Genomic DNA, 27,817 nt, shown 5'->3' on the forward strand with positions numbered 1-27,817 from the left:
CTGCTGCTTTTTCCTCTGCCCCTACTACAGATCTGCAGAGGCTCCAGTAAAGCTTTTTGCACCGTGTGCATTTATTCCCCACTAAGCCCCATGACTCCATGCCTTTCCTTGACAGGCTTGGTACGCTGTGCTGAATGCACCCCAGGACACAGTTGGCCCTTTTGGCTGCCAGGGCACGCCACTGACTAGTATTCAACTTGCCATCAACCCAGACCCCCAAATCTCTTTCCATAGGGCTGCTCTCTAGCCTCTTGTCCCTCATTTTGTATGTATAACCAGGATTACTCCATCATGGGTAGAGAATATGCCACTTGCTCTTGTTAAATTTCATCCGCTTGGGTGATTCACCTACCCAGATCTCTCTGTAAGGCCTCTCTACCCTTCAGAGAGTCCACAGCTCCTCCTAGTTTGGTATTGCTGACAAACTTAACATACAGTTGACTCCTGTGTCCAGATCATTTATAAAAACATTAAGGAGCACCAGCTCTAAAATTGAGGCCTGGGAAACCCGAGTGGTGGCTGGTTGCTGGCCTAATGTGACCTCATTTACTGTAACTCAAGTTCAACCCATCAACCAGTTGCTCACCCAATGTATGACAGGCTTGTTTAGCTGTGCTGGACAGTTTTTCCAGGAGGATGCTATGAGAGACATTATCAAAAGCTTTGCCAGAATCCAAAGCCACCACATCTACTAGCTTCCTTTGGTCAACTTGATAGGTAATCTTGTCATAAAAGGAGATTAAGTTGGTTAAGCAAGACTTTCTCCTTGTGAAGCTGTTGGCTATGACCAACAACTGCATTATCTCTCAAGTGTTTTCCAGTAAATCCCAGAATAACTTTCTCCATAATTTTATGAGACACTGAAATGAGACAGGCCTATAACTACCAGGGTCTTCCTTCTCACCCTGCTTGAAAACTGGGACATTTGCCCGCTTTGTCAGTAGCGCTCTCTGTAGACTCCCAAGACCGGTGAAAAGTGTAAGAGAGGTCCTGTGATGACATTGGCCAGCTCCTTCAGTACCCTGGGATGAATCCCATCAGGCTCCACAGCCTTACGCACATTCAGCTGGAGTAGGCAGTCCCAAACAAGTTCAGGGTCGGCTGGGAGTCTGTCTTCCCCCCGCAGTCACGGTCTTCCAACACAGGGCTGCGGGGGTCCTGGCGCTTACAGCTTCCGTTACTTTCCCACTCTGCTGCCTGCACTCCTTAAGTCGCATTGAATTCTACGGAATAAATTTGTGCTGGTTTAAACGCTCCTGGGTCCAAGAGGGGCAGGATGAACGCGGCGGCAGGAGTGTTCAACCCTTTGGTTTCCACCAGGCTCCACCGAGCGCCTGTCTGTACGTGACGGGGAGGCGGGCAGCCGCTCTGAGCGCCCCGAAACAGCCGCCGCTGTCGCCCCTCAACCTCCGGTGCCGGACCGCGCCCCCACACCCCTCCGGGGTCCTCCCCACAGCAGCCCAAGGTACGGCGGTGCCAGGCAGGGAGCCCCGTTGCGCCGGCGGAGCCCGAAACGCGTCAGAAGCCGCTGCACTGCCGCCATCTTTCTCAACACTCCCTCCCTCCCGCCGCCGCGGCGCAAGGGCTGCCGGGACGAGGCGGTACCGGCAGCGGGGATTGGTCCGCCCCCGTCACGTGGCCCGGCCGTCTGTGAGATCGCCCGTTCCTCCGAGGCGTGACTGTGGCGGCTGCGGCGATTGGGCGCGGGGCGCGCGGCTTCAGCGCGAGGGCAGTGCCCCCCCCGCACGTGACGTAGACGCGGGGCTCGGAGGCGGCTCGGGAGTCAGGCGGCGGCGGCGGCGGCCGCGTCCCGCAGCGGCGGCGGTGAGTGCGGGGCGGCCCGGCCCCTTTCCCCGCCCGGCCCCGCTGCCCCGCCGCCGCCTTCGCACGCCCCGCGCCGCCCCTCGGCTCCGCGCCCGGCCCCGGCTCCCCGCCGCCCCGCGGCCCTCTCCCCCTCCGCGCGACCGGCCTCGGGCTGCCCGCAGCCCCAGGGCCCCCCTCAGCTCCGCGGCCCGTAGCGCGGCCGGGACCCCCCGCAGGGCAGCCAGCGCCCGGGCTTCGCGGGGCCGCCCGCTGGTGCTGGGGACGGAGTCGCTCGCCCGGGGGCGGGGGTGTCTGGGGGTCCGTGCGGCTGCTGGCCGGAGCGGGGCCCTGGCCCGGGGCGGGGCGGCCCCGGCCGCCGTTAGTGCCCGGGGCTGCTGGGCCGCGGCACAGCAAGTCTGGTGGGGCCGCTCGGTGGCTGTATCCTTCAGCCGGTAGCAACGGAGCGGTGTGCTGCGAAGATGGACACCTGGGGCTGGAAAGGAGTGACGGCGTGGGGGGCTGCCAGCCTTGGAGGGAAGTCTGGTTCGAGGCTTGACTTCTTTCTTTGTCTTTAATGATTGCAGCAAGCGCTAGCAGCACGGGCCTCTGCCGTTTCCCAAGGAAACTTCAGAATTAGATGACTTGTTCCACAGCCAACATCCTCAGTTACCCTTAAGCTGCCGGTGAAATCCGTGTCTGTGCAGCTGGAGCAGGCCTTTTGTGATGCAATGGGAACTATGCCATGAGGACTGGTAAGACTTGGCCATAGCCATGACGGAGCCCCACAGGGTTTCGTTCACCACTCTCCATGGTCCACTGAGCAGCAGCTTCTTGAAGAGATCTCGGAAAGACGATGGAGAGCAGCCCCAGGATTCTGAACCGGCAGCGACAGCTGTTCGAATCACACTTACTCTTTTTGAGCCGGATCACAAACGTTGCCCAGAATTCTTCTACCCGGATCTTCTGAAGAGTTGTCGAGGGAAAGTAAAAGGTGGTTCTTTAGGAGACAAGGTGAGTCCCCTACCTGTGACCTGTGGGGAACCTGCATGGTATCTGAAGATTTCAAAGGCTTTTTCGATATTGCTGTTTTAATGCTGTTTTGAGAGCTGGGCGCGTGTTAGCTGTAAGGTGCTGAGAGCTGGAAGGAGGGTGGTCAGGCAACGCGCGGGCAGGAGAACTGGTATCCAGGCAGCTGTTCTTGTTGCCAGCCTGCATTGTCCCACTCCTTTGCCTTGGCTGGAACTGCACATCAGAAGGGTGATGTGTTGGTGGCAGAGTGTGGGACGTAATGCTCGTTTGGTTTGGAACTGTTCGGCCTAAAGTGATTTTGGCTATGGCTATGAGGAGCTCTATTCCAAAGAGCATTGAAATGAGATACTTCTGTGACAAGTGCTTATATCTTTCTGGGACCCTGCTCTACTGCGTGTGAATGCTTCCACCACAGTGCTTGGCATCTCTTCCTGTGTGGTGGATGTGGTGCTTTCAAGTGTTGCCTGACAATTGTTTGCCTGTTGAAAGCCATTTCTCAGGATATGATGATGTACAAACTTCTGTAGCATCTGAACCTTGTGTTATGGGTGTTTTTCTATGAAAAGAAAGTCGATTGGATTCTGCTCGCTTTTACTGTTGCTCTTCAGAACTGTTTAGCAGTGTGTTGATAGTTCACGCTGCTTTTTTTTGTTTTTTTTTTGTTTTGAAAGTCAGGAGAATTAGAGACATGTACAGAACTGGCTGAGAGAGCATCCAAAACCTAGAGATGCTCTCAGAATCATAGAATGCTTTGGGTTGGAAAGGGACCTTTAAAGAGACACCTTCCACTAGATCAGGCTGCCCAGAGCCCCGTCCAACCTGACCTTGAATGTGTCCAGGGACGAGGCATTCACCACCGCTCTGGGCAGCCTGTGTCAGTGTCTTAATGCCCTCAGCTTAAAAAGTTTCTTCCTTATATCTAATCTAAATTTACCCTCTTTTGGTTTAAAGCCATTCCCCCTTGTTCTATCGCTATGGGCCCTGCTAAAAAGTCTGCTCCCATCTTTCTTATAAGCCCCCTTCGAGTATTGAAAAGCCTGGTCTCCCTGGAGCCCCAGCTCTTTCAGCCTTTCCTTGTAGGAGAGGTGCTCCATCCCTCTGATCATTTTCATGGCCTCCTCTGGACCTGCTCCAACAGGTTCGTGTCTTTCCTGTGGTGGGGACCCCAGAGCTGGAGGCAGCGCTGCAGGGGGGTCTCAGCAGAGCAGAGGGGCAGGATCCCCTCCCTCACCGTGCTGGCCATGCAGCTGGTGATGTAGCCCAGGGGGGACGGGTGGCTTTCTGGGCTGCGAGTACACATTGCCAGCTCATGTCCAGCCTTTCATCTACCAGTACTCCCAAGTCCTTCTCTGCAGGGCTGCTCTCAATCCCTGCATCCTCCAGCCTGTATGGATACTGGGGGTTGCCCCAGCCCAGGGGCAGGACCCTGCAGTTGGCCTTATTGAACCTCATAAGGTTCATGTGGGCCCATATCTCAAGCTTGTCCAGGTCCCTCTGGATGGCACGATGTCCTTCAGGCGGCAGCCGCTCCACTTACCTTGGTGCTGTCCGCAGACTTGCTGAGGGTGCACTCAATCCCATTCTCTATGTCACTGATGAAGATGCTATATAGTACTGTACTAAATACTAAAGGTTGATTTGGCTGAGCTTTTGCCTGGATGCTCTAGTCATGATGGGTTTAATGCATGGGGATTTGGTGGCAGTGTAACTGGATCAATTGTGATGTTTTTGTCGTCTTTATTTTTGCAGAAGAAAGACCTGGCTGATCCCTTTAATGATGATGAAAAGGAAAGGCATAAAGTGGAGGCTCTTGCTAGGAAGTTTGAAGAAAAATACGTATGTTTTTCTTCTTTATGTTATGTTATCCTCTAGAATGGGCAATGCTGCTCAGCTCTCAACCAGTAGTATTTAATGTTTATTGGCTCTTACGCTCCTGTTCTCCTGCAGTCCTTTATCCTAGGTGGAAGGTACTGTTTTCTATGTTCCTTTTCTGCCTCAGGGCTGTGTTCCACAAAAATAGTTCAGATGCGTTCTTAAATTGGATTAGTCTGATTAAAGTGAATGGCCTTCTCACTTGTAGTAGCAAATAACTTACTGTAATTCATGAAATTTAATTTTCTTAAGCAAAGATTAATTTCTAAGCCTTGTTGCTGCAGCACGATGTAATCTGTCGAGTCTCGAAGTATGGTGCTGTGGTGACTTTGCAGCCCTTAGGACAGTAGTACTGAGCTGGGTAGCACAACAGACATCTGTCTTACCCATTTCCTTTCTGTTCGTCCTCTCACCTTATTTCTCTAGATGGCAATAAAACTGCATTATGTTTTACAACTGGCACTTTTGGATAGAGAGTTGCTGTATTGGCTTGTGGTCCAGATTTGACCTATGGGTCAGCCTGATGTACCACGTGTATGTTTGATCCATGTAGTACTGACTTTGTACTGACTGCATAGCAGTTAGAACAATCCATCTCTGCGCTGGCAGAAAGGTTGAAGTGGTGCAGACCAATTCAGCGTAGTCTGCTGACACAAATCCTGCCTGTCTGGCAGGTCAGCGTCTTGTTTCATTTGGCCACACTGTTTTTGGTTCTGTGTGACAAGGCCTAAAAGTGGATTTACCGTATCCTGAGATTACGGTATGATGGGAGTTAACGTTGGTTTGTTTCTGCTGCTTCTAAGAGCAAGACAGAGCTTGTTCCCTTTTCTGTGCTGGAGCCAATGTCACTGTCCTGTATTGGGCCTGTCCCCACGGTAAATGGAAAAGGAGGATGAACACATTGTCCATCTTTTATTGTTTAGGGTGGCAAGAGACGCAGAAAGGACCGTATTCAGGACTTAATTGACATGGGGTATGGATATGACGAATCGGACTCCTTCATCGATAATTCTGAAGCAGTGAGTACTGGGGCAGGAGCGAGGCTGGTTAAAAGCCTGCGGGGGCTGAGCTGGCATCTGGGGAGAACCTGAACAGGGTGCAAGCCAGGAGCATGCCAGGGCTGGGGGGCGACAACGCCTGGGGCAACTGCATGGCAGGAGAATGCTGGTTGGCAGGCATGTCCACAGCCCTGTTGGTTCTTGGTCCACAAATCCCACTCCATTCTCCAAGCAGCTCAGCTACAGAATGAAGTAACAAAGCTTACAGCACCAATAGATTGTTCTCTGTTGTTTCCAGTATGATGAGCTTGTTCCGGCTTCTCTTACCACGAAATATGGAGGGTTTTACATCAACTCAGGAACACTGCAGTTTCGGCAAGCATCTGAATCTGAAGATGATTATGTTAAAGAGAAAAAGAAAAAATGTCCCAAGGTCAGCAAGCCAGCTTTCTTGGTCATTTTCTTTGTTAGAGCTTGGAGAGTTTGCGTTGTGAAGTGTGTTGACATTCAAAGTAGAGTAAGGTTTGTGAATTGGTGTGGACAGAATGGGGATGAACACTTGAAATACCATTCTGTCCCTGTATTTGATAGTAAAGTGAAGCACATCTGGCATGGATGAGGCTCTGGTGGGGTTGTCTAGTTCCTAGAGTAGAGGTGATAGTAGTCCCTTGTCCCCCTGAAAAATTGGTTAGCCTGATGGGGATGGAGAAAACAGTGGTCCTCTTTGGCAGCGTCTGTTGGAGACAGCTCTGTTTTCACAGTGCTGAGGTGAGGCGATTAAAAGGGGAAAACAGCAGCAGCATTTGGCATCCCTTCCCCTTTACGGATGGGATCATCTCTAGTGCAAAAGCTAGGTGTGCTGTGAGTTCTTGAAGACAGTGCATGCCAGCACTGTGGTGACAGATGTGCGGGGTTTGGGTTAATGTGTCCGGTGGGGAAGGAGCTGTTCTCCTGTTCTTGGGAGAGGGCCCAAAATGGCTCAGAGGGTGCAGATAGCATTGTAGGAGATGCTTTGGTTGTGACTTCATTTCAACCCTCTCCAGAAGCGGAAGTTGAAAGATGGAGGTGAAAAAATGAAGAAGAAGAAGAAAGATGATTCTTACGACAAGGAAAAGAAATCCAAAAAGTCCAAGTTTCCAAAAGCTGGGTAAGGAGGGGGAGGGAATGCCTGCTGCTCGACACCTGGTTACAGGTGGCATTTCTTCTGCTGCAGTAGTACCTGATCGGTGTGGGGTGGCTCAAGTGCATGCTGCATAAACACCAGCAGGCAAACCCCCGTAGCTTCCAAAGTGGGAGAAAAAAGACAGCTGAAGATCAGAGAAGGGGCACAGTTCCACAGCAAGTGTCCTGAGCAGAGGGGCACAGCTAGCTGCGATGTTGGTGTTCCTTGGAGCTCTGTTTAGGTGCTCATGGTGGGAACAGAGAGCCTGAAGAGAAGGAAAAGGACTACTAAGACAAAGTTGATGGGAGGAAGGGCAGAATGAAAGGGCATGAACTCAGAGCTGTATGAGTGTCAGGTTAACAGGGAGGAAGAGGTCAGAAGGACATGGGTGGCCAGAGCAGAAAGGCAAGTTGCGTGTTGGTGCTCTTGCTGTGTAGTTGTTTGTACTCCTGTCCAAAGTACTTCTTGGATGAGTGCTTTATTCTCTTCTTGTTCTGTTGGTTTGCCCTTGCTTTTGTCTGCCTGGCCTCTCTGTTTCAATGTCTGTATCTGTTGCTTCTGTCTCTTTTCCTACATTTTCCTTCTAGTTTTTTCCTTCTTGCTGTAACTGTTACTCGGGGTTTTCTTTTTCCTGCTTGAATCTGCTTTCTGGCAACACCAAACCACATGTCTGGCACAGTACTGTCGATACATGATTCCTTTGTAGCAAGGAAAAGCAGTTTGCTCTTCTGGTTTTGATAGGCAAGAAGCATCAAGCTGCTGTCACATTAACTCTCTCTTGCTTCAGTTCCTCTGCGCTAGTTTGTGTTTCTTCCTTGTTTCTTCCTTTCTGGAACAATGCATGCAGTTAAATAAGTGCATAGCTGAGTGGAGATGGCTTAAGCTCCATCACCTCTCCTCAGTGAGGAAGGACAGCCATCTCGTCTCCAAGCTGACCAAACAGCAGGAGCTTAAAAGGCTGCAGTATATTTTTCCTGGTGTAATTGGTTAAGGGGCTGAGACTTTCCAGGGGATTGGTGCATATGGCTGAAGTGGACTGGGATGAAGGTATCCTTCTTTCTTCCCCTTCATCTTGTATTCATCTCAGTTCCCTTTCCTCCTCTGTACTTTGTTTACAGCTTTACGGCATTAAATGCAAGTAAGGAGAAGAAGAAGAAGAAATACTCTGGAGCTCTTAGTGTCAAGGAGATGCTGAAGAAGTTTCAGAAAGAGAAGGATGCTCAGAAGAAAAAAGATGAAGAGCAGAAGGTGGCGACTCCTTCACCAGCAGAACCTCCAGCGCCAAGGGAGGCAGAAGCGATAGCTGACCCTTTGCTGTCACTTTTTGGCCATGCCAGTGATAACGACCTGCTTCAGGCAGCGACAGCTATGGACTCATTAACTGACTTAGACCTGGAGCGGCTTCTCAGTGAATCCCCAGAAGGAAGTCCTTTTCCTGATGTGGAGGATGGGAGTGATCCTATTGGGACGGGCTTGGAACAAGATTTCAAACAACCACCATCCCTCCCAGAAGGCCTGCCAGCCCCTTTGGAGAAGCGCATCAAAGAACTGGCTCAGGTATGGCAGTTCATTGCAGGGCAGTAGGATGGTGTGATTACCGGAGGGGGGCAGCCCTGCTGGGTTTGTGGCAGAGAAGAGCACAGTGCAGTGCCACATGGGATCACACTGCTGTGTCACCCATTTTTCTCTTATGGCCAAGTCACTTTCTTGAATGCCTAGGCATCAGGTAGTGTCAAAGGCCTTGGCCTTGTTATCTGCTGAATCATAGAATGGTTTGGTTTGGAAAGGTCCTTAAAACTTTGTCTTTAATGAACATGAATAATGCATGAATGTAGTACAGTATCACACCTGTCAGTATTGCTTCTTGACCTCTGTTGGCAAAGTATGGACCTGATGCAAGAGGTAATTACCAAAGTCAATTTAACATGAATGAACTTAAAATGTGAACTAATGAGGCTGAAGGACAAATTCCACCATAATAGTTTTAATGTGCTGTGATGGTCAGGACAGCACCTGTGAAGTGGCCTGTAGTGTTCTGTATATAAAATAAGTGGGTGCAGCTGGAAAGCATTACCTGCCCTACAGTGTAAGAAGGCATAAAAAGCCCTGTAGATGGGGCTTGAGGATTTGTTAGAGCTGTTTCCCATGTCATATGCAAGCAGATGCCTTCACTGAAGCATGGATGCAATTTGACATCTCCCACACTGGAGCTGCATCACTGGCCGTTTGGGTTCTTTACCCATCTTTAATATCTCAGTGTTGGGGTACCATTTAGGGAGTGGTATATATTAATTTGTAGAAGTGTGGTCCCACGTCTTTTCGCCAGTAGCTCCTCCTACAGCTGGACTCCTGTGGGACTCCCCCATCTTCTCCAAAGTGTTGCCCTGGGCTTTGGGAAGTGCTTTTCTGGAGAAGCGAGAGCCCTGGGTACTGGTCAGGGATCCCTCTCCTGACATGAAGTGCGCCTTCAGACTTGCAGTGGGGCTCCTCTGATGTGAGGGCTGTTGCCATCAGCCTGTCAATAAATGCTGAAATGTTTTGTTCCTGCTGCTAGAGTTTTTAAGCATTGATTTTAAGTCGTAAACAGTGCTCTTAGACCTTTGCAGTGGTGTGTGTTCGGCCTTCTGTGGCACAGCAATTTAGAGCACCAGTTACTTAAGCATATCTTACTTAATAACTCCTGTTACTAAAGATGAGTTGCTATTAAAGATAGCTGTGTTCTGCTGAGACGTTTTGAGTGTGTATAGTGTTGTTGAGCAGATGGAAGAGAAGGATGAATTGAGAAAAATATTGCCACAGCTGATAAAAAGAATGAGCTCTTCATGGATGTTTCTATTTGCTATTTAGGTTGTTAACAGCAAACACTCAATGTGAAACAGCTGTTTCTGAACTATATCTGAGGTAAAGGAGAATATTACAGAAGGTCCCATGATATCAAGCTGATCGTTAATGTGGTTGCAAGATAGTGTAATAGCAGACTACCCACAGACTTTCCTGCTGAGATGCTTCTGCTGCTGTGTCTCTTGTTGCTGGACTGTGTGTGTTAAGACAAGAAACCAGGGAGGACAAATACAAGGTTTAAGAAATTGAAGCTTCTGTCAGATAGGGTTTTGTGATGTGAACTCTGTTGCAGGTGGGGATGAAGAGGTGCCATACCTCTGTGAGCCAGGTGTCTTCCATCCCAGCAGGTGGGAGCATCCCCTGAATTAAATGGAGCCTCCAGGCATTCCCTCTTCTACTTAAACTGATTTGACTTTAGCCCTCTCCTTCCTAAAATAATTTTCCTGTTGAGGGCTCTCTTTAGTGTTGAGCCTTTTCCTTTGACGCCACCAACCGTTGCTGACAAAGAGGAATGTACACCTTCCGGGCATAAATTAATTGCTTAGCAGCCTCAACCTTGGAGTGTTAAATCAGGGGATTTCAAAATCGTGCCCTTCTGTCCTGGTCTGCTTTCCCTTGCAAGGAATCGCTAACTTGATGTGGTGCCTTGTGGTATGAATCCCAGTTTTGTTTACATCCCCGCTCAGAAGGGACTGAAAGCTCTTGGCAGTTTTTTACTGTTTCGTTAATCTCTTGGAATTATTTTCCTGCTGGACATATTTTTCATGGGTGTGATTTTTGGGCAGTGCTGTGTTTGCTGCAGTCATAGCTCAGGAAGCTTCCTGAACAGGATTTTTTTTTTTTTTTTTTTTTTTTTTTAGTTTCCATGGTGTTGATTGGGAATAACTATCCCCCGTGGGTCTTTCTGTTGGTTTCTTAGCTTAGTGTTCAGATTGGTCTAGAAAGCCTGGTGATGAGTATCCCTGACCCTCATTAAATGTTCCAGGGACAAGTGCTATGCTCATATTACTCAATCTAACAGCTCTAATGTGAAGTTAAAACCGTGCACTGGAACTGTCCCTTCTCCCCATGGGAAGTATGCCAAAGCCACCCGTTGCCACCAAGCAATCTCCTTTGTTAAATGGGGGTTATCTTCATTCCAGTGCAGCAATTCCAATGCACTTGACTAGTACATCTGGACAGGAGAATCTAGAATGGGAAGGTCTGTGGGCAGGGCATGGTCTCACCAGTTCAGATGGCAGGGTTGGACTTGGAACTGAGGAGGCCTAAGAGGAGCGGGGCAGGCACGAATCTCTCTCCTGTCTATCAATTGTGGCATCTTTCAGCCTGTCTACAGCAGGTAGCTGGTGCAGAGTTTGATGGCATAAAACTGTGCCTTGTTTTACAGTATTTCTGAATCAAGACTACTTGATTGCTTGTCCTTGTCTGTATCTGTGAACTGATGATGACTTGTGTTATTTACTGATTTCCAGGCTGCCAGAGCTGCAGAGGGAGAAGGCAAACAGAGATTCTTCACTCAGGATATCAACAACATCATACTGGAGTAAGTCCTGCTGTGAGAGAGGAGTGGGGAAGGAGAATATTAGAGCATTTTTGGTAAATTCAGGAGCAGGTTCAGCAGGAGTTATGCAGATGTCTTTGTACAGATCCTGCACCCAGAACATGCCTAGGAGACTTTCATGTTATCCTAGAAATGGCTTTCAGTTGAACTATGATGTATAGCTGAGGTAGCGGAATGCTGGAGGGGATGTATCCAGGTCTCCTGTTCTCAAGGTGTTACTTGGTATCTGTGTAATTAAATTTGGTCACTTGACCTGTGATTGTAACTTGATACAAGAACACTAAATCTCCCCCTGTCAGAGATGTCAGGCATGTTCTTTGCTACTTAAGTTATATGTTGTATGGAATGTTTTATAGCTGGGATAAGGCTGCTGTGTTCAACTGGCTTTCTGTGCGTACTGGGGAAACTCCATTACTGCTCTGTGTTTTCAAGTTCCCCAATTATAGAATACCAGTGTTGCTTCACGCAGCTGTTGATAATGGCTTCATTCTTCTTCAAGTGCCTGGAGAAGGCTGATGAATGCACGCAGCTTTGTGATCATCACAGTGTAATAATACTTACACAGAGGCTTTAATTTCATTAAGGTTTATCAAGGCACTTGAAGGGAAATGCCAAAAGGAAGTTTGGGAGTCTGTTTCAGTCTCGTTTCAAGTGGTGATTACCACCTTTCAGCATTCTAGTGGTGACTGCACAAACAGTCCTAATCTGTTGTCAAACCAATAACTTTAACCACATTGAGAAGAGATTTAGATAGATTGGTGTGACTTTGCCATATAATCAATTAGAGGGTTTTACACTTACTGACACTGAGGAAAAAAAAACCCAAAAACTTAAAAAGCTGGTCTCCCTAGGTTTTATATAACTGTGCAGATGGGTTTGGCACACGCTGACCTTTCTAACCTACTTCACTGGGAAGGAAGTTCAAGCTCAAGGGATAAAGTTTGTTTCTATATCATCCTGAGTTAGACTGCCGTAGTATCTGACATAAGCAGCGTGTACCTCTCATTTCATTGCCTGATGCTCCTGCACTTCAGTTGCCAGGCAGAACTGCAGAACAAATGAGACTGCTGACATCCTTTTGTTCCTTTTCCAGATACTCTGAAACTAGATTAAAAGGCATAGCTTGGGATAAAGGGCTTGAGTCTGTTGATTCTAAAATCTAAAGAACTATCACATAGTTTGGCTTGTACTCTGCCCCTCTCTCCCTGCCTCCGGCTCCCCAGGTTGCATCAGAGTTGCACTGATGTTGCTTAGAGAACCCCTGCCAGATCCCTGGTCAACGTTGTCTTTGTTTTGTTCTTCAGCATAGAGCTGCAGACCCGGGAGTTGAACAGCCAGATCCGGTCAGGGGTGTACGCCCACCTGGCTGCTTTCTTCCCCTGCAGTAAGGACACTCTGGTCAAGCGTGCCCGTAAGCTTTATCTCTATGAGCAGGTGAGTGAATTTGGCAGCCCAGCCCTGTCTCATGTGTGTTAACCCAAATCTCCAGAGCACAACTGTTGTCTACCTAAGGTGGTGTTGTCCTGCACTGAGCATGGGTCAGGCACCACGTTTGGTGGTGCAGATTCAGAACCGGCCAGGTCTTGACCTGACAGATTTGGGTGCCTCAGCTGGCACACACCATGTGGAACATCAGTCTGTTCTGTGATTGCTCTAGGGTGGCCGACTGAAGGAACCTCTACAGAAGCTAAAGGAAGCTATTGGAAGGGCTATGCCAGAGCAGATGGCCAAGTACCAGGAGGAATGCCAAGCCCATACTCAGGCCAGGTTTGCCAAGTAAGCTCCTTGTTTGCTTGTTCTGCATCTGTAGCCCCTCTCAGCAGGCTCCCTGTGACCTCATGAAGTTTACCACCTATTTTTGTTCTGTAGTCAAAAACTGTTGGTGGGCATTAATTGGCCTAATTAAGCTGTGTGCCTTCTTTGTGCTATCTATGGCAAAGCCAACTACAGCAGCATTGATGAGGCTGTAACTTGGCTGAAGTGTTTCCCTTCTGTGCAGGCGTGTCTTTAAGAACATGGCAGTCTGAGAACAGTAAGGCTGGATTAGTCCCGTGGTTTCTGTTGTACAATATCAGGAGATTTCTTAACTTTGAACACTTAGCTCAGCTCACTCTAAGCAAGAGGTTCAGGCCCTCTTCCCATGTGTGTGTTATCACTGACTAGTGAGACCTCTGAACAGTGTTGTTCAGAGATACTTAATCCTGTCCTTGAACCTCCAGGACAATGACTTCCACTTCATCTCTGTCTCCATTTTAGGATGCTGGAAGAGGAAAAGGACAAAGAACAGCGAGATCGAGTTTGTTCTGATGATGAGGAGGATGAAGAAAAGGGAGGGAAGCGTGTCATGGGACCGCGAAAGAAATTTCAATGGAATGATGAAATCAGGTTTGCATAATTTAGATATTAAGTGAACTGGTGACTTGTCTTATTCTATGCAGTTGGAAGTGAAGCATTTCGGTGTGTGTATCTTGTTTTCAGAGCAGCGCTCATCGTCTGTAGTAACAGTCAGCTTGGAGGTTTGTGGCAGACTGTGCTGTTTATGGAAGCCACTATTGCGTTTATTAAATCTCACCCTTATATACATTGCAAAATTAAGCTGATTTCAGGCATAGGCCGACTGAGAGAAGTGCTAAGAAGCCTTTATGCAGAGGCCAAAAAGAGGGGCGGATCTCTAGGAAAAGAAGGAACTCAGCTGAATTGCTGAAATCTTACAGACCAGACTCTTAAGACAACCAGAATCTGGTTGTGAACGCTTGTGAAGCTAATGGGGATTGCTGCTCCTGGCACCCAGGAGTCTGACAAAGAACAGAGTGTGGGGTGAAGGGGAAAGTGACAAAAGATAAAATGAGAATCAGTCCAGCTGTCTTTTTCATCTTGCTCTGTAACAAATTGGGGTGCTGCTCTGTAGGTGGCTGATTCATGTAGAACAAAGCAAGCTTCACTTCCTGCCTTCTCATTGCCTCTCAGCATGAAGGTCTGCAGAGAGGTTCAGTTCTGCAGTTGTTAATGATGCCTGTAATTCTGGCACTGGTTTACCACCTCTGCTGCTTCAGGAGATTAAAATGGGAAGGGGTAACAAGGCTATTATCCCCTGGCACATTAGTGTGTGTGCACACAGAGAGCGAGGAACGTGCCTTTCCCTTCCTTTTTCTTGCGGAGGCCGCACAGGGTCGGTTTTATTAGCAAGGTATTACAGAGCCAGGCGTGTCTTGGCATATTTAGCCAGCCCTGGATAAACGGGAGGACCTCCAACTGGGGAAAGTTGATCTGCGTAACTGTATTTGAAATCTTCCTGTTCTTCAGGGAGCTGCTTTGCCACTTGGTGAAGATTAAGTTGGATGGTTATGACCTTGACAAGAATAAGGCTCAGTCTCTAGAGGATTATGTGAAGACCTTCCTAGATGGAGAGGTGAAGCCCCTTTGGCCAAAAGGCTGGATGCAGGCCAGGTGAGCAAGAATCAAGTTGTACTCCAGGGATTCCATGTCCTAAGGGACCTCGGAAGGTCATTAGCCCTACCCCTGCTCGAAGAATGGCTAGCTTCACAGTTAGATCAGAGCGCTCAGGGCCTCATCGTATGGAGTTTTGGAAATCTCCAAGGATGGAGATTACCACAGCATCTCTGGGCCCCTGTTCCGGTACTTAATCGCTCTTCATGAAATCTTTTCTCCTTATTTCCAATTAGAATTCCCCTTGCTGTACTGAACTTATTCCCTCTTTCTGCTTTTTATTGTGCACCTTCTGAGAAAGGTCTGGCTCCATCTTCTTTGTGGCTCTGGGCCTCCCTGCTCTTCAGGTAGTGGCAGACTGCCATTAGATCCCTCCTTGGTCTTCTCGTTTTCCAGGCTAAGCAAACCCAGGTCCCTCTACCTCTCAATGTCTGTCATGTGTCCTTGTTCCTCAGCCGTCGCAGTGGCTCTGGACTGTCTCCAGTTTGTTGACATCCCTCTTTTATTGTGAGGACCCTGAAACTGGATGCCATATCCAGATGGGACCTCACAAGTGCTAAACGGAGAGGAGTAAGCACTTGAACTGCTGGCTGTGCTCTTGCTAATACCTGCCAGCATGTAGTTAGCTCTCAGCAGTACACCCTTGCAGTAGTGAGTCATGTTCAACTTCTCTACCAGGACTCCAGGTCCTTTTCTGCAAGCTGCTCTGTAGCTGGTTGGCACCCGGCCTGTGTTGCTGTGTGGGGTTATTCCATCCTAGCTGCAGGACTTTGCATTTGTCTTTGTTGAACTTCACAAGGTTTGTGTTGGCCCTTCTCCAGCCTGTCAGGGTCCCTGTGAATGGCGCCCCTGTCTTCCAACATATTCTCCCCCTTCCCGCTGTTCTCATGTCACCCTCAAACTTACTGAGAGTGCAGTCCGTGCTGTTGTCCAGGTTTAAGTGACAATGTTCAGTGGTCTTGCTCCCTGTATTGACCTTTGGATGCTGCTGGCAGTGACAAGTTACAAGGTAGAACTGGGACTGAGGTGGGGCTGACTGGTCTGTGGTTTCTTGACCCTGTGTTACAAAGGATCACTCTGTAATCTGTCTCATAAAGGATACATTTTTCAGACACTTTGGGAAATCTTCCCTAGAGTATTCCCAAAAGAAAGCAAAGCAGAATGTTTTAGGGGCTTGCACTAGCACATCAGAGAGTTGGCAGGCTAAGTAGGAATTTGGTGTGGTTTTCTTTACCCTATCTGGTGTCTTCACTGCTGTTTCCTGCTCTTTCACACCCTCCACCATCTGTGCCATTGAGCTGGCAGTTGCAGAGAGCCCTACAAACTGAAGAAAGGCGTTCTACTGGGACTGTCACCAGCTTCTGGCCTCCTTTGTTTTGCTCAATAGTTTTAAAGAAGGGACAACTGTACAGTCTTGCTGCTGGAATCTCTGTCTCTTTGTATATAAAGAGCTGGGCAGTGCTGTCTTCTCTCTGCTGAACTTGCTTTTTTGGTTTCATGGGGGATAAAGGAAGAAGTAGGTACCAGTTCTTAAGAGCAGTAAGTATGGGTAGCATGTTAACGGATCCCTTTGGAAAAGTCTGTGGCCATTTATTGCAGTTGCATATGCACATGAAGTAGTGAGCATGGTTGTAGTGTGTTGTAGTGTACGGGAGCTGAATGATGGCATTAGGAGGTGGGTGCAGATTCCTGCTTAGTTAATAAAGATATTACCAGCTTGAGAGTCTTAGCTTGCCAAGGTTTAAAAACGCTTTTCTTTGAATAGGAGCAAAAGATTTTAATTTCTTTCTAGTTTGTGGGTGAAGCTGTTCTTAGGGATACAGATGTTCACCTAAGACTCGGTGTAGGAGGGCCTTCCAGTGAAGTTAACTACAGAATAACTGAATAAAAGTGGTTTTCCTGGTTGCTTTCCAACGGCTCAGGGACAATGGTTTCTCCTGCTGGGACTCGATGGAGTTGGACTTGATGATCTTTATGAGTCTCTTCCAACTTAAGATATTCTACGATTTTATGACTTGATGGTTTAAAGACAGAGGGTAGACTGACAGCCACACATAAGGGGAGGGATTGGCAGCACTAGGAGAACTGTAAACTTTTGTGGACAGGTCAGCTTGATTCATTGTCATCATGATCACAGAAGTTTATCTTTAAGAGGAACTTGAAGGTGGACAGAGTAGCAGCTTTGTGTATGAGTTCAGAGGGGCCCTGCCATGGTTCCGTTTCCTCAGTTAGCACTAAAAGGCAATTAACAAAATACAAGGTTAAAATAAACTTGCTTTTTAAGAGGAAAAAGGATGACAGAAGTCTTTATTAAGCTGTTAATAGCAGAGGGGAAGTGTATTCTGTATGCCAGTACTGATGGTGTATTTATAAGCTTCTCACCCTGACATCTGAGGTGGCAGCTGTTTTAGGTGAAAGAGTGTTCATGTGAGATTCTGGTTTACTTAGCCACGGTAGTAAAGGGGTTTGGCTGAAGCTGTACTTATTGGTTGTGGTTAGTCAATTGTTACAGAAATGGTTGTGCTGATTTAAGAAGTCACCTCAGCTGTTTGCCAGGGATGCGGAGGCAACAGACACACAGTGTGCGACGGCTTCTCATCCCTGTTGCTGTATTTGAGGCAAGGGAAGGTAACTTTTCTCCCTTGAAATCGGTGAAGAGCTCTTGGATGATCTGCGGCAGCAGTAATTAATGCCCAGCTTGAACGATTGTACTGCCTCTCCAGTTGCCTGCCAGCTTTTTAAGCTGGCAGAGCTTTTTCCTTAGTTATTGTCCAACAACTGCCTTAATGGCCTTTCCAGCGCCTACAAGCATAGCTCCCCAGAGAGGGAATTGCATGGGGGAGTTCAGGAGGATTTTCCTGGAGAAGGGATGAATATTTGTTTGCTCTCTGTGGGTTTAATTTCACTAAGTCCCCTGCTGTACTCTGCAGCTCTACCTCCAGTGATCCCAGCTGCTCTACTGGGTCTTGCTGGATATCACTTCTCATTGCTCTCTTCCCTTCTTAGGACACTGTTTAAGGAGAGCAGGCGTGTACATGGACACCTCACATCAGTCCTGTGAGTATCGCGCAGCATTCCTTTGGAGTGATAACTGGTGAACTCCGTTCCCTGGGGCCTGGGTGGATCATGCAGGAGCACCTGAGCTTGCTTGGCTCTTGTCAGATAGTTTGGCGCTGCTTCGTTTGGGGAGGTGTAGGGAGAGTAGTTGTTTGTGTGTGACATCTCCCAACAACAGACTTCTGAGGTGCTTTAGCTGTACAGTAAGCTGAAAGAGAAGAACTTGGAAGCCAGGTTGCCTCCTGGCCTTGTTCAACAGACTGGAGTCAGGCCTCTGTGCTAGTCCCTCGGAGGCAGATCGAGGTAAAATGGAGTGTGATGCCAGCACTGTGATTATTGCTGCCTGTTCAGTCGGTCCTTACTGCATTCCCTCTTTCTTGTTGCCTGGTTAAAGGAGGGGTACAGTGAGCTCAAGCTAGTGAAGATGGTGCAACAGGCTTGTGGGTGGCAAAGCAAGAGAGCCATCAGAATCCAGCTGGGCAGGTGCTTTAGTGCCAAAGGGTCTTGTGGATCTTGCTGGCAGTCTGTAATAGATGATGATACAGACTTAGGCTGGTGTCTGTTTGACAGACAGTCCTGTTCTTGGCACTGGATGGGCGAAGGGAAGTGTGAGAGAGAGTATGCAATAGAGTGTATAGAGTCATCCTTCCCTCAGCCATACTGTTCCAGCAGTTCAGGGATGTCTTGTACCAGAGATTGCATCTGACCAGACCAAATGATCTATTTTCCATGAATTTGGCAGATGCTTTTGCATCCTTGACTTCTTCTGGGAACCTGAAAGAAATGTGTAACTTTTCTCCAAAACAGTCTCTGTATCAGTTTCTCTCTGGGTGTTGCTATAGCTAGGTCAGCAGTGGGTTCCTGTAGTAGCTCCTGGCCCTGCAGCTGGTGCAGGAGGTGTCTGTTGAGTGCTTTTACTGCTCTGCTACCATTTCGAGACTCTGCTCTGCTCCCTAATTCATTCCCCTGCGTGGGAGTTGGGGCTTCCTAGAGCAGCAACCAAATGTCATACCATTTTGAATCCTAGCAACCCGAGATGCTGCCTCTGTTCCCTCGGTTCTTTGTAAAAGACTCAGTGGATCGTCATTAACAGGGCCCAAGTGTGCTCCCTAATTGGATGCTTCCATGTGGACATTGAGTGAGCTATGTTTCTTTTGTCTCCCTCAAAACAGGGCGAAGAAGAAAGTTATAGCTCCTACTAAGGTGAAAGTGAAGGTGAGTTCTTCTGGTTTTTGGTTCTTGTGGTTGACATATACCAAGAGTCAAGTGACTGCCATCTTAAATCCTGTATTTGTGCCTTGTATCTATACATTAGGTACAAAGAAGTTGTGTTGTGAAATAACGCTAGTTGGCGTTGGGCTTGAAAAAACAACTAAAACAGCAGCTAAAATTGATGGCGGCAGCAGCAGTAGTTGGCAGGGAGGCGGGGGGCCAGCAGGCACAGAACTTGCTTATTCTGCCTTTTATCCCCAAATTGCGAACCTTCCCTTCCCTTGTCAGCAGTAAATCCTGCCTCTGTTCTGACTGCCTTCTCTTGTGATTTTTTTGTTCCAGGAATCTTCCTGCAAGCCAGATAAAAAGATGTCTGTTTCTGTTCCTTCGATGCACTCAAGCAGCACCTTAACTCTGTCTTCAGAGCCCCAGGGAGGAGCTCTGGGCATCAGTGCCCAAACCAGAGAACTCTTGTCCCTTGGGACAGCCCAAGCAGCCAGCAGCACTGGCACTCCTGCTACCTTCATGGATGACTCCTTGGATGAGGACTTAATTCATAATCCCACTTCCTCCCTTGAAGCAGTCTCTAAGGAACTGGCTGTGCTGAACAGCAGAGTGGGAGAGAGCCCTGACTTTACTCTTCCTGGAGCTCCAAAAGCTCCACCAGAGAAGATCCCAACTCTTGCATCCTCAGAGGAGAAGAGGACGTTTCCAAAGTCCAACCCTTCTCCTACATCATCCTCTGGTTCCCTCCAGTCTCCTCTAAATTTCCTAGCTGAGCAGGCCCTGGCGTTGGGCCAGTCTTCTCAAGACAAAAAGACAGAGAACTCTAATTACAAAGACCTATCCTGCCAAGCCTCTCCCAGCAAAATCCTTCCTGAGGCGCACCAGGCTAAACAGAAACACCACAGCCTGGTCCGGCCAAGCCACGGGTCTCAGACCTCCACCCCAGTGCAGGCTTCTCAGGTGAAGGTCTTTCACTCAGGCAGCCAGCTACAGAAAACTTTCACCTCCCCGGCTCAGTTTGTCAAACTGCAGAATCCCAAGTCCTCTGCCCCACTGCCCCAACGCTCCCTCCTCCAGCAGGTCAAGTCATCAACCAAAGCTCAGAGCTTCCATTCCTCTGCGTCACCAAGCAGCACCCAAAACTCCAGCAGCTCCCACAAGAGCCCAGGCTCATCCTCATCATCTCTCAGCTACACAGGAAAGCACTCAAGTGGCTCTAGCTCTTCAGGACAATCTTACAAATCGCCCTTCGTTTCTGGTTCCCTCTCCAAGCATGGGGCTTCTTCCAGCAGCTCCTCATCTGGAGCTTCTGCAAACCAGGGCTGCTCCTCTGGGAGCTTATTGCCCAGTGTGCAGACCCCTTCCTCGGGCCAGGCATCCAGCCGCCCATCCTCAAGCTCCTCCGTGAAGAAGACACCTGTTTCTCAGAAGCTGACTCTGGTGGCACCTCCTGGAGGTTCAAATGGAGATTCTAGCGGGGGCACTCAAGGGGTGGCCAAATTGTTGACCTCCTCCCTAAAGCCAGCTGTTGTTAGCAGCACCGCATCTTCTACCTCTGTGCCGGTAAGTAGGGGTGTGCTGGCCCAGCCTAAAGCCAGGAAAATGCATGGCATTGTGTCAGGCCATCTCCTCATTTGTTCAGACTTGCCGTGAAGTGATGACTTCAAAAGAATTTCCTGAAATTCTTGAATGACTGTCTAGATCATGGCTGCTTAGCCTGGGAATTCCTGGCTTTTGCCATGGGCTTGCGCTGCAGAAGTCAAGCTTTCATTTTCAGTTTAAAGTAACAGCTAAGCAAAATGCTGTGGTACCTTCCAGACTGCGATTTTTGTGTAGGTTGTGTAATATTCCTGCCCTGGCTTTGTGAGTTATGGGGACAGTAGGGCTCCTGTTTGGGTCAGGAGGAAGTGCGGTAAGGTAAGTTATCGCAAGTGCTAGAAATCACTGCATAAACTAATACTGTAGTGACCAGTTTGCTGTTAATTCGGTCTGCAAACTTGGCCTTTCTTAAATTATTGCAAGTGATTTTGGTATTATTGCCACTTTCTTCACAACTGACCTGTAGGATAAATAACTTAAGATACTGGACTATAAACTCAAAATGCCCACCCAGCTTTCTTTGGTGGTTCTCTCTGCCCGTTTTCTGTTGCTCCCCGGTTACTCCCATAAGCTACTGAAGTGATGTTTGAAATCAAGCTCAGTGGCACACTATGGAGTTCAGGTTCTGACAGTTTGTTGGGATACAATGTCTCGTGAAGGACTCCTGGGTTACCTGTACAAATTTGTGTTATTCAGAGTTGTATCTAATGGTATAAGGGCCATAATTTTAATCTATAACAAAATGTAATAGTTCCTAATGCTTGGGTATTAATTTGTTGTTGGCTGCTCATACCTGCCTCCTTTTGTGGCATGTGGAAAGAGCTGGGCAATTAAATGAGTATATTTAAATGGGCCTGAAAACCATGTACTGCTCAGCCTGTGTACCTTGTCTGTTACTGAGAGAGCTGAAAGGCATTCCCCAGTGGTATGTCTCTCCATGGGAGAGATTTCAAATAATGTTCTTGGGTGCAGGGGTACACCAAACTTTGGTGCCTTGAGTTGTCAGCAGTGATACGCTGCCAAAAGTGAGCGGGAAGCATCCTCCCTAGAACTTGCAGGCAGTGTGTAAGTTCTTCCTCTGCCTAATAGAGGCACAGTTCCAGGGTAAGGGAATAACGGAGTCAAATCCAATACAGTCGCGTTTAGACGAGCGCAGCATCCAGCAGCTGGATTGCCAGTGTCTGGGGCACTTCCAGGTGGCCTCAAGGGTTGACAGCTCTTGGGCCCTGGCTGGGAGGGTGCTTCTTGCAAGGAGGAATTCTTGAGCGCCCCATGTTTTGCAGATCTTCTTTTAAGTATGACTGATACTTTGCCTTGGTTAACCCACTCCTGACTGACCTTTTCTGTTGCTTTTCAGAAAGGAACTAGTGGAGCTGTGCTGCTAACAAATTCTCCCTCCTTAAGTGTACTGGCTCCATCCTACAAGTCCAGCAATCCAAAGCTGCCAGCTGCCCTGAGCTCCACACCGTTAGGTATTATCTCTCCTATTCATTCCTTCCCTCTTCATGTCATCTCCTTCAGTTCAGACTCCTCCCCAAAAGCAGGAGTATCAAAGGATGCAATAGTTACAGGACCTGCTCCAGGAACTTTCCACCATGGCCTTGGCCATAGTGAGTATACTCCTGTTCATGCATGTGTATGTTACTTGTGCCTGTGCTGTCGATTAACAAGAACATCAGTGCTCTACTGTGTTAATCCATTGCAGACCAACCCATTTTTCTTGCTGTTGCTTCATGCTGTAGTTCATGCATTTAGATCTCCAGCAGTTGCATTTGGAGAACCTTGGGCACATCCCTATAGCTAGCCCAGAAGTCCCAATAGCTGGAAGTTGAGCTCTAGGCTAACTGCTGCAGCTCTTCTGCTCATTTCTGTCTTCAATGTGTATTTGTTCCCTTTTTTCCCCCCTCTTCTTTCTTTGTTTTTCTCTCTAGGTCTTCTAGCTGGCTTGCACTCCAGCCCCCACCATGCAGCGCCACTCCCACATTCTGCCCTGTCCACTCATTTACCGCAAAGTTTGCCAGGTAACTTGTCAGACAGTCGTGTTTGTCTTCTGCGTGGTGAGTCACCCTGTATCTCAGCAGGTACTTCCTCTAGGGGTAAAAGCAAAGTGATTGTCCACACTGGCTGACCAGCGTGGTCGTCGCTAAAGCCCGTGGCCTCGCTGCGGTACCAAGCGAGGCGTAGCCCTCTGTCCTTTCCTCTTTAGCTAGCCAAGGCAAACTTGTGCATTTGTGGAATGATGGGCCCTCAGTGCTTATAGCAAGTGGTGGTTCCTGGAGGTACTCAGCTTTGCTGCTTGCATCGTGGTGAAGAATTATCCTGCCAGGATTAAAGCTGTGCATGTTTATGCACAGTCTGCCAGGATGGCCCAGGAATGAATATTCTGGCTCTGTGGAGTTTTGTTACTGGTGACCTATATAAAATGTGTCAGACCAGAATGTCTTGTGTCTGTGCACTGAGCTAATTGCTTGCACCTCCTTCGTGACAAGTTTGTAGTGTAAATGGAGATGCCTTACTTGGTGTTGACAACATGATGATTTTGCAGTTAAGCCTGTTCCTGCCCCAGTTTGATGCCTGCAGAAGCAATGCATAAAACAAGAGATTTCCGAGGAACACCTTCTCTGCTCCTAAATGGAGTCCTGCCTGGTGGGCTGTGAGCGTGTGTAAATATGTAGCACTGTGGAGGAAGGAGAGAAGTGAGGGGGATCCGTGCAGCATTTAGAAAATTGAAATGCAGGGCCAGCAGGTTGGGCTTATCTGCTTCAGGGAGTTGCTTATCCCATTGGTAAATGCCATTTCTGCTTTCTCGATCAAGTGTTCTTTAGCGCTTCAGAGTAGTTTGGTGCCACTGTCTCAGTACCTGCTCCTGCTGTGATTGTCTGCCTGGGTGATATGCGCCTGGTTTAGGAGTGGGTGTGCTAGCCTAATGCTGTGGTACTGAGGCCATTGGATGTGTGGATAACCTGCTGGGGTTCGCGTGGCCTCCCCTAGCAGTTGTAGGGTAAACTGCCCTTGACTGCTGAGCGCAGTGCTGCTTTGCTGAAGAAAGAAGAGTGTGCTGTGCACTGGTGGAAATTCAAAGAATTTGTTATCTTTGCTTCTTTTGCTGAGGTTTGTCTGAAGTGGGTTGTTATGCCACTCCAATGTGGTGGAGCAGAAGCAGCAGCTACTAGCAGCAACTGCTGCCGTGGCAGATCCTTCCTTCCTGTTTCTAAATTAACAATTGCTAGAGATTGAGGTGATCGCTTTTGGTTTGAACATGGGTGGTGAAATGTATTCTGTGTCACTAAGGAGGAGTTCCTTCTCCCATTGAGGGCATTTAGGGTGGCTGCTTACTTCACTGTTGCTTGTAGGGCTTGTAACAAAGGCATTTTTCAATGGACTGCTGGTCTTAAGCAGGACATGGTGGCAGAAGCTGCGAGTAGACAAACGGTGACTAGGGATAAGTGAAGAAAAACTGACAATTGAGACTGCTTCATCAGGGACTCACTTTCGCACTTGGTGTTTTCACATAAAGATTGGAGATTGAGCCTAGTGCTATCATCTCTGGGTATATTACCAATTGTGGTGTTTTGTAGAAGAACACAATTTAAGTGACCACCATAATCTTAAAGTGTAATCCTTTGTTTGGCGGCATAAATTGTGGCTGGCTGTGTAAGCAGATGGCCATAGCTGTATTGCTCTGTCTGAAAGCTGCGAGGACTCTGGGAGGTTGCTACAAATGCAAGGAAATGTTGATGTCTTAAGTGAAAGTGTTTGTACCAACATTCACCAAAAAAGCGTATGAGCAAGGAGCATCCAGTGCTTGCTTGTGTGTTGTCACTGCTGCGTTTGCTAGCGGAGGTGCCTGCACAGCTGCTGCTGTGGCGATGGTTCTGAGTGCTCGCTTTACAGATGTGACGTGCTGGGGCTGAGCTCTTGCATGGAACTGTCCTTGTCCTGGAGAAGAAGCTGTTGCTGTGCTGCTCAGTGCCACTGCTACTTAACTGCACATCTCAGTACACCCATTTGTTCATCATAGTCTGATGGTAGTTTTAATTGCTCCCGGAAAACTTCTGCTTCCTTAAACTTACTTCCTTTTTCTCTCTTCAGTGCATTTTCTCTTTTTCCTCCATACCTGTTCCTTTCTGTTACTTCAGTGGTTAGATTCCTATGATTGCTGTTGCTATCGGTAGGCACCTAAAGCCTTCATTACAGCGGCAAAGGTCTACTACTGGTGTTATTTCAAACCGCCTTTAGATGCAAGGCAGCCAGTACCATGTATTTCTGCTGTCCTAGGTGGGGAGACATGGTAGGGCGGCTTTTAGAGAAGGGTATAGGCTACCCAGTCAACCAGCAATCTGAATCTATGCCATGGTGCTTTTGCTGGGAGGCCACAGGGACCCTCAGTGCTTCCCACACCTCAGGTGCAGAGGCAGGGCTGCTCCCAGTTGTGAGGTGTCTCCAAGCACGTCCTCTTACCCCCTGATTCCTCGGGGCTGAAAGGGAAAAGTACGTCTTTGTGCAGAGAAACCTGGCTGCTCCAGCTGCACGCAGCTCCATGGAACTGATGTCAAACCCCCTTCCCACTTGGTTGTATTTTCTTTCAGATGCTTCTCAGCTTCACGGCAAAGGGTCCAATGCACAGCAGCGCAAGTTGTGACGTCTGCGAGGAGGGGAGCTAGAGCACACATAGGATAAAACCAAGAGGAACAGGTCATGAACTTTGGATACTGGCTGTGTCTTTTTTTTTTTTTTTTTTTCCCCTCACAACTGGAGAGACTGAACTGCAGTGAGGAACTCATTGGTGTGTTTGCTCGGAGGTTTTCAGAGCTAAGCTCCACACAAAGGGCCACTTTGAGCCATGCCCTAATGAGAGAAGCATTTTGTAGCACTGTTTTATCGCTGCTGCCTTTCATGCATTCCCTGGCACTGGCAGGAGCTAGAACTTGCAGGGAGACTCGGGTGGCTTGTATTTCTTGCAGTGGTTTCCCACCCACCTGTGTCTTTATCTGCCAAGTACCTCCAAGTCCAGTTACCTCCTTGGTTTCCCAGTGGAGGGTATGAAAGGTGCTTCTTTCTTCTGCTTTGGATTTACTTGGATAATTCTAGCACTGCCAGTGCTTTCTGAAGACATTTGACTAACTCTTCAATTGTACTATAAAACTGTGCTACAGTTAATTGGAGGACTTAACATTTCCTGTGTGGTAAACCTAACGAACCACCTGATGTTCCCCTCTGGAGGAGAAGGAAGACTCTTTAGAGAGACATTTTTAGATGCAGTCATTGACTTTGAGAATTCTACTTCTTTTGGGTTTCGGATTATTTTTTTTTTTTCCCCTCCAAGGGATGCTTTTTTCCTGCTCAGTTTTATCCTCGTTGCCATCGAATGCATTGGATTGGATGGGACACTTTTCAGCATGTCACATGTATAGGAAGACATAATTCCAGTGCCTTTTATGGTGGAGCAAGAATGGACTAGTGACACACATTTCAGCCCTGTTTTGTGTGCTCCTCAACCCTTTTTTAATCATTCTGTATTTAAAATGTATTCTGGTTTATTTAATAGAGCTTTTTATGGTTGCACATCAAAAAAAAAAAAAGCTGCACTGTCTGGACTTCAGTGGTGTTTTGGTGACTGCAAATACAGTACCAAATCCAGCAAGAGCACCAGTTCTTATCCAAGTTTGTGCAAGTGGGTTCCAGGCCCTCCCCTAAAGCCATTCTTTCCTAGGGTCGTCGGTTGTGATCTCTTTGGCGGGCAGAGGGAACGATCTAGATTAACCAAGGTCACTACTAGTCAAATGAATTCTAGAGAACAATATTGCTTTCCTCAATGATTTCTGCACTAGGATCATGTACTTGTCACAGCTGCAGGAATGGGGACCATCTATAATTGGGGTGTGTCTTTTCTTTTTAATTTTTTTAAGTCTTAGACCTAAATACTTCTCCTGAGCATGCCCTTTCAGTCTGTGCATAGCTAAGGGCAGGCTGTGGTTCCAGCTGAGCTTTATAGGGTTTGATTTTCTGCTCTCTCCTAGCCTGCCTCTTCTCAGGCCCCCACAGCTAAATCTGAATTGTGCAGTAGTAGCGCTGATCCACACAGACTTTACTGGTATTTCAAGCAGAAGCTTGCAGCCTTCCTTGAGCTTTGGGGAAAGATGCTGACGCCGAGTATAAAAACAAATATCTACTTTAGTTTTCCCCAGTTTTGATAAGATCCAAGATGGGCTGTTTTCAATTTGAGCTAATACATAATTTCCCAAGATCAGTGCATTGTTTATATTAAAAAAAGAACAAAAAGCTGCTCAGATTTAAAATTTGTTTACAGAAAATACCTAGGTTGTAGCAAAAGAGCCAAAGACAGAACTTGTGTTACTAAAACTAAGCACAGCCGTTATTGATGGACTCTGAGCAGTGGATGTCGCATGGTTCCCATTGAAGGCCTAATCCTGAGAGGTAATTTGCACCTTCAACTTCCCATGGCAGCTGAAAGAGCATTCAGACACCTGGCAGGATAGGGGCTCTCGGTGAGTGACTTGAGGTACTGGTTCTACTCCCTCTCTTTGCTTTCACTTGAATGCTTCTGCTGGGAAGCACCGTGTGCATGGCCAGAGCAGAATGCCCTCCTTCTAGGAATTTAGCGAAGCCTCTTGCCTCAGGGAAATGTTTATTTGGTGGAAATTCTGTGGGATATTTTTTTCTTTACATGCTATAATGAATGAGTGAATGGTATGGAGCAGAGTCACAGCAAGGCAGAACCACAAAGAGACCTGACAGCTGATGGGGAGCCAGGAATCCAGCGTCTCTGCCTTGACGAGGCAACTTGCAACGCTTTCGTGACGGTGTGGGGAGGCAAGGCTCCCATGACACTTACTTAGTATGGCAGTTCCTTTTGGGTGTAAGAGCTGTGGTTTACTACTTTTTTTTTTATTATTATTTTTTTATTTTATTTTTGTGTGTGTGTTGGGACTGTCTTGCTGAAGATGGTGGGGATGGTATAAAAACTGTTAATCTTGTACAGAACAACTGAATAAATTGTTTCAAAGTTTCCAAAATGCTTTTTCCCATCTCCTTACCTCTAGAGTTTCATGACTTTGTTTTCAGGAGTTTGCGTTTCAGCTTGGATGATCATCTCTTGATCATCTGTTTCTTGAGTGAATTACTGATTTACTGGTTTTAACTAAAGGCTCTTACATGGTAAGTAAATTGCAGCTTTGTTTCTAGCCATTGTGGTGGTAGAATTTCATA

General features: G+C 47.8%; 1 protein-coding gene across 9 annotated transcripts; it reads left to right on the plus strand.

Moving 5' to 3' along the window:
* The first annotated feature begins 1,741 nt into the window (after nucleotides 1–1,741).
* On the plus strand, nucleotides 1,742–27,624 carry UBN1 (ubinuclein 1). 9 transcript variants are annotated; one of them, XM_040590343.1, is made up of 17 exons: nucleotides 1,972–2,814; nucleotides 4,582–4,668; nucleotides 5,628–5,723; nucleotides 6,001–6,135; nucleotides 6,746–6,849; nucleotides 7,983–8,421; nucleotides 11,178–11,248; nucleotides 12,571–12,700; nucleotides 12,924–13,042; nucleotides 13,523–13,651; nucleotides 14,570–14,713; nucleotides 17,720–17,770; nucleotides 18,943–18,985; nucleotides 19,325–20,551; nucleotides 21,945–22,059; nucleotides 22,519–22,608; nucleotides 25,177–27,624. In XM_040590343.1, the coding sequence occupies exons 1-17, from the start codon at nucleotides 2,575–2,577 to the stop codon at nucleotides 25,227–25,229; spliced, it is 3,273 nt and encodes a 1,090-aa protein (XP_040446277.1). In that variant the 5' UTR covers nucleotides 1,972–2,574; the 3' UTR covers nucleotides 25,230–27,624. The 9 variants fall into 9 exon arrangements, with proteins under 9 accessions (XP_040446272.1, XP_040446271.1, XP_040446276.1 ...); XM_040590339.1 differs by having other exon boundaries at nucleotides 1,973–2,814; nucleotides 21,945–22,197; XM_040590338.1 differs by lacking the exons at nucleotides 22,519–22,608; nucleotides 25,177–27,624 and adding an exon at nucleotides 1,742–1,824 and having other exon boundaries at nucleotides 2,388–2,814; nucleotides 21,945–22,512.
* Nucleotides 27,625–27,817: the final 193 nt, after the last annotated feature.

This window comes from Falco naumanni, chromosome 4 (assembly GCF_017639655.2).
Source record: "Falco naumanni isolate bFalNau1 chromosome 4, bFalNau1.pat, whole genome shotgun sequence".
NCBI classification, from domain to species: Eukaryota; Metazoa; Chordata; class Aves; order Falconiformes; family Falconidae; genus Falco; species Falco naumanni.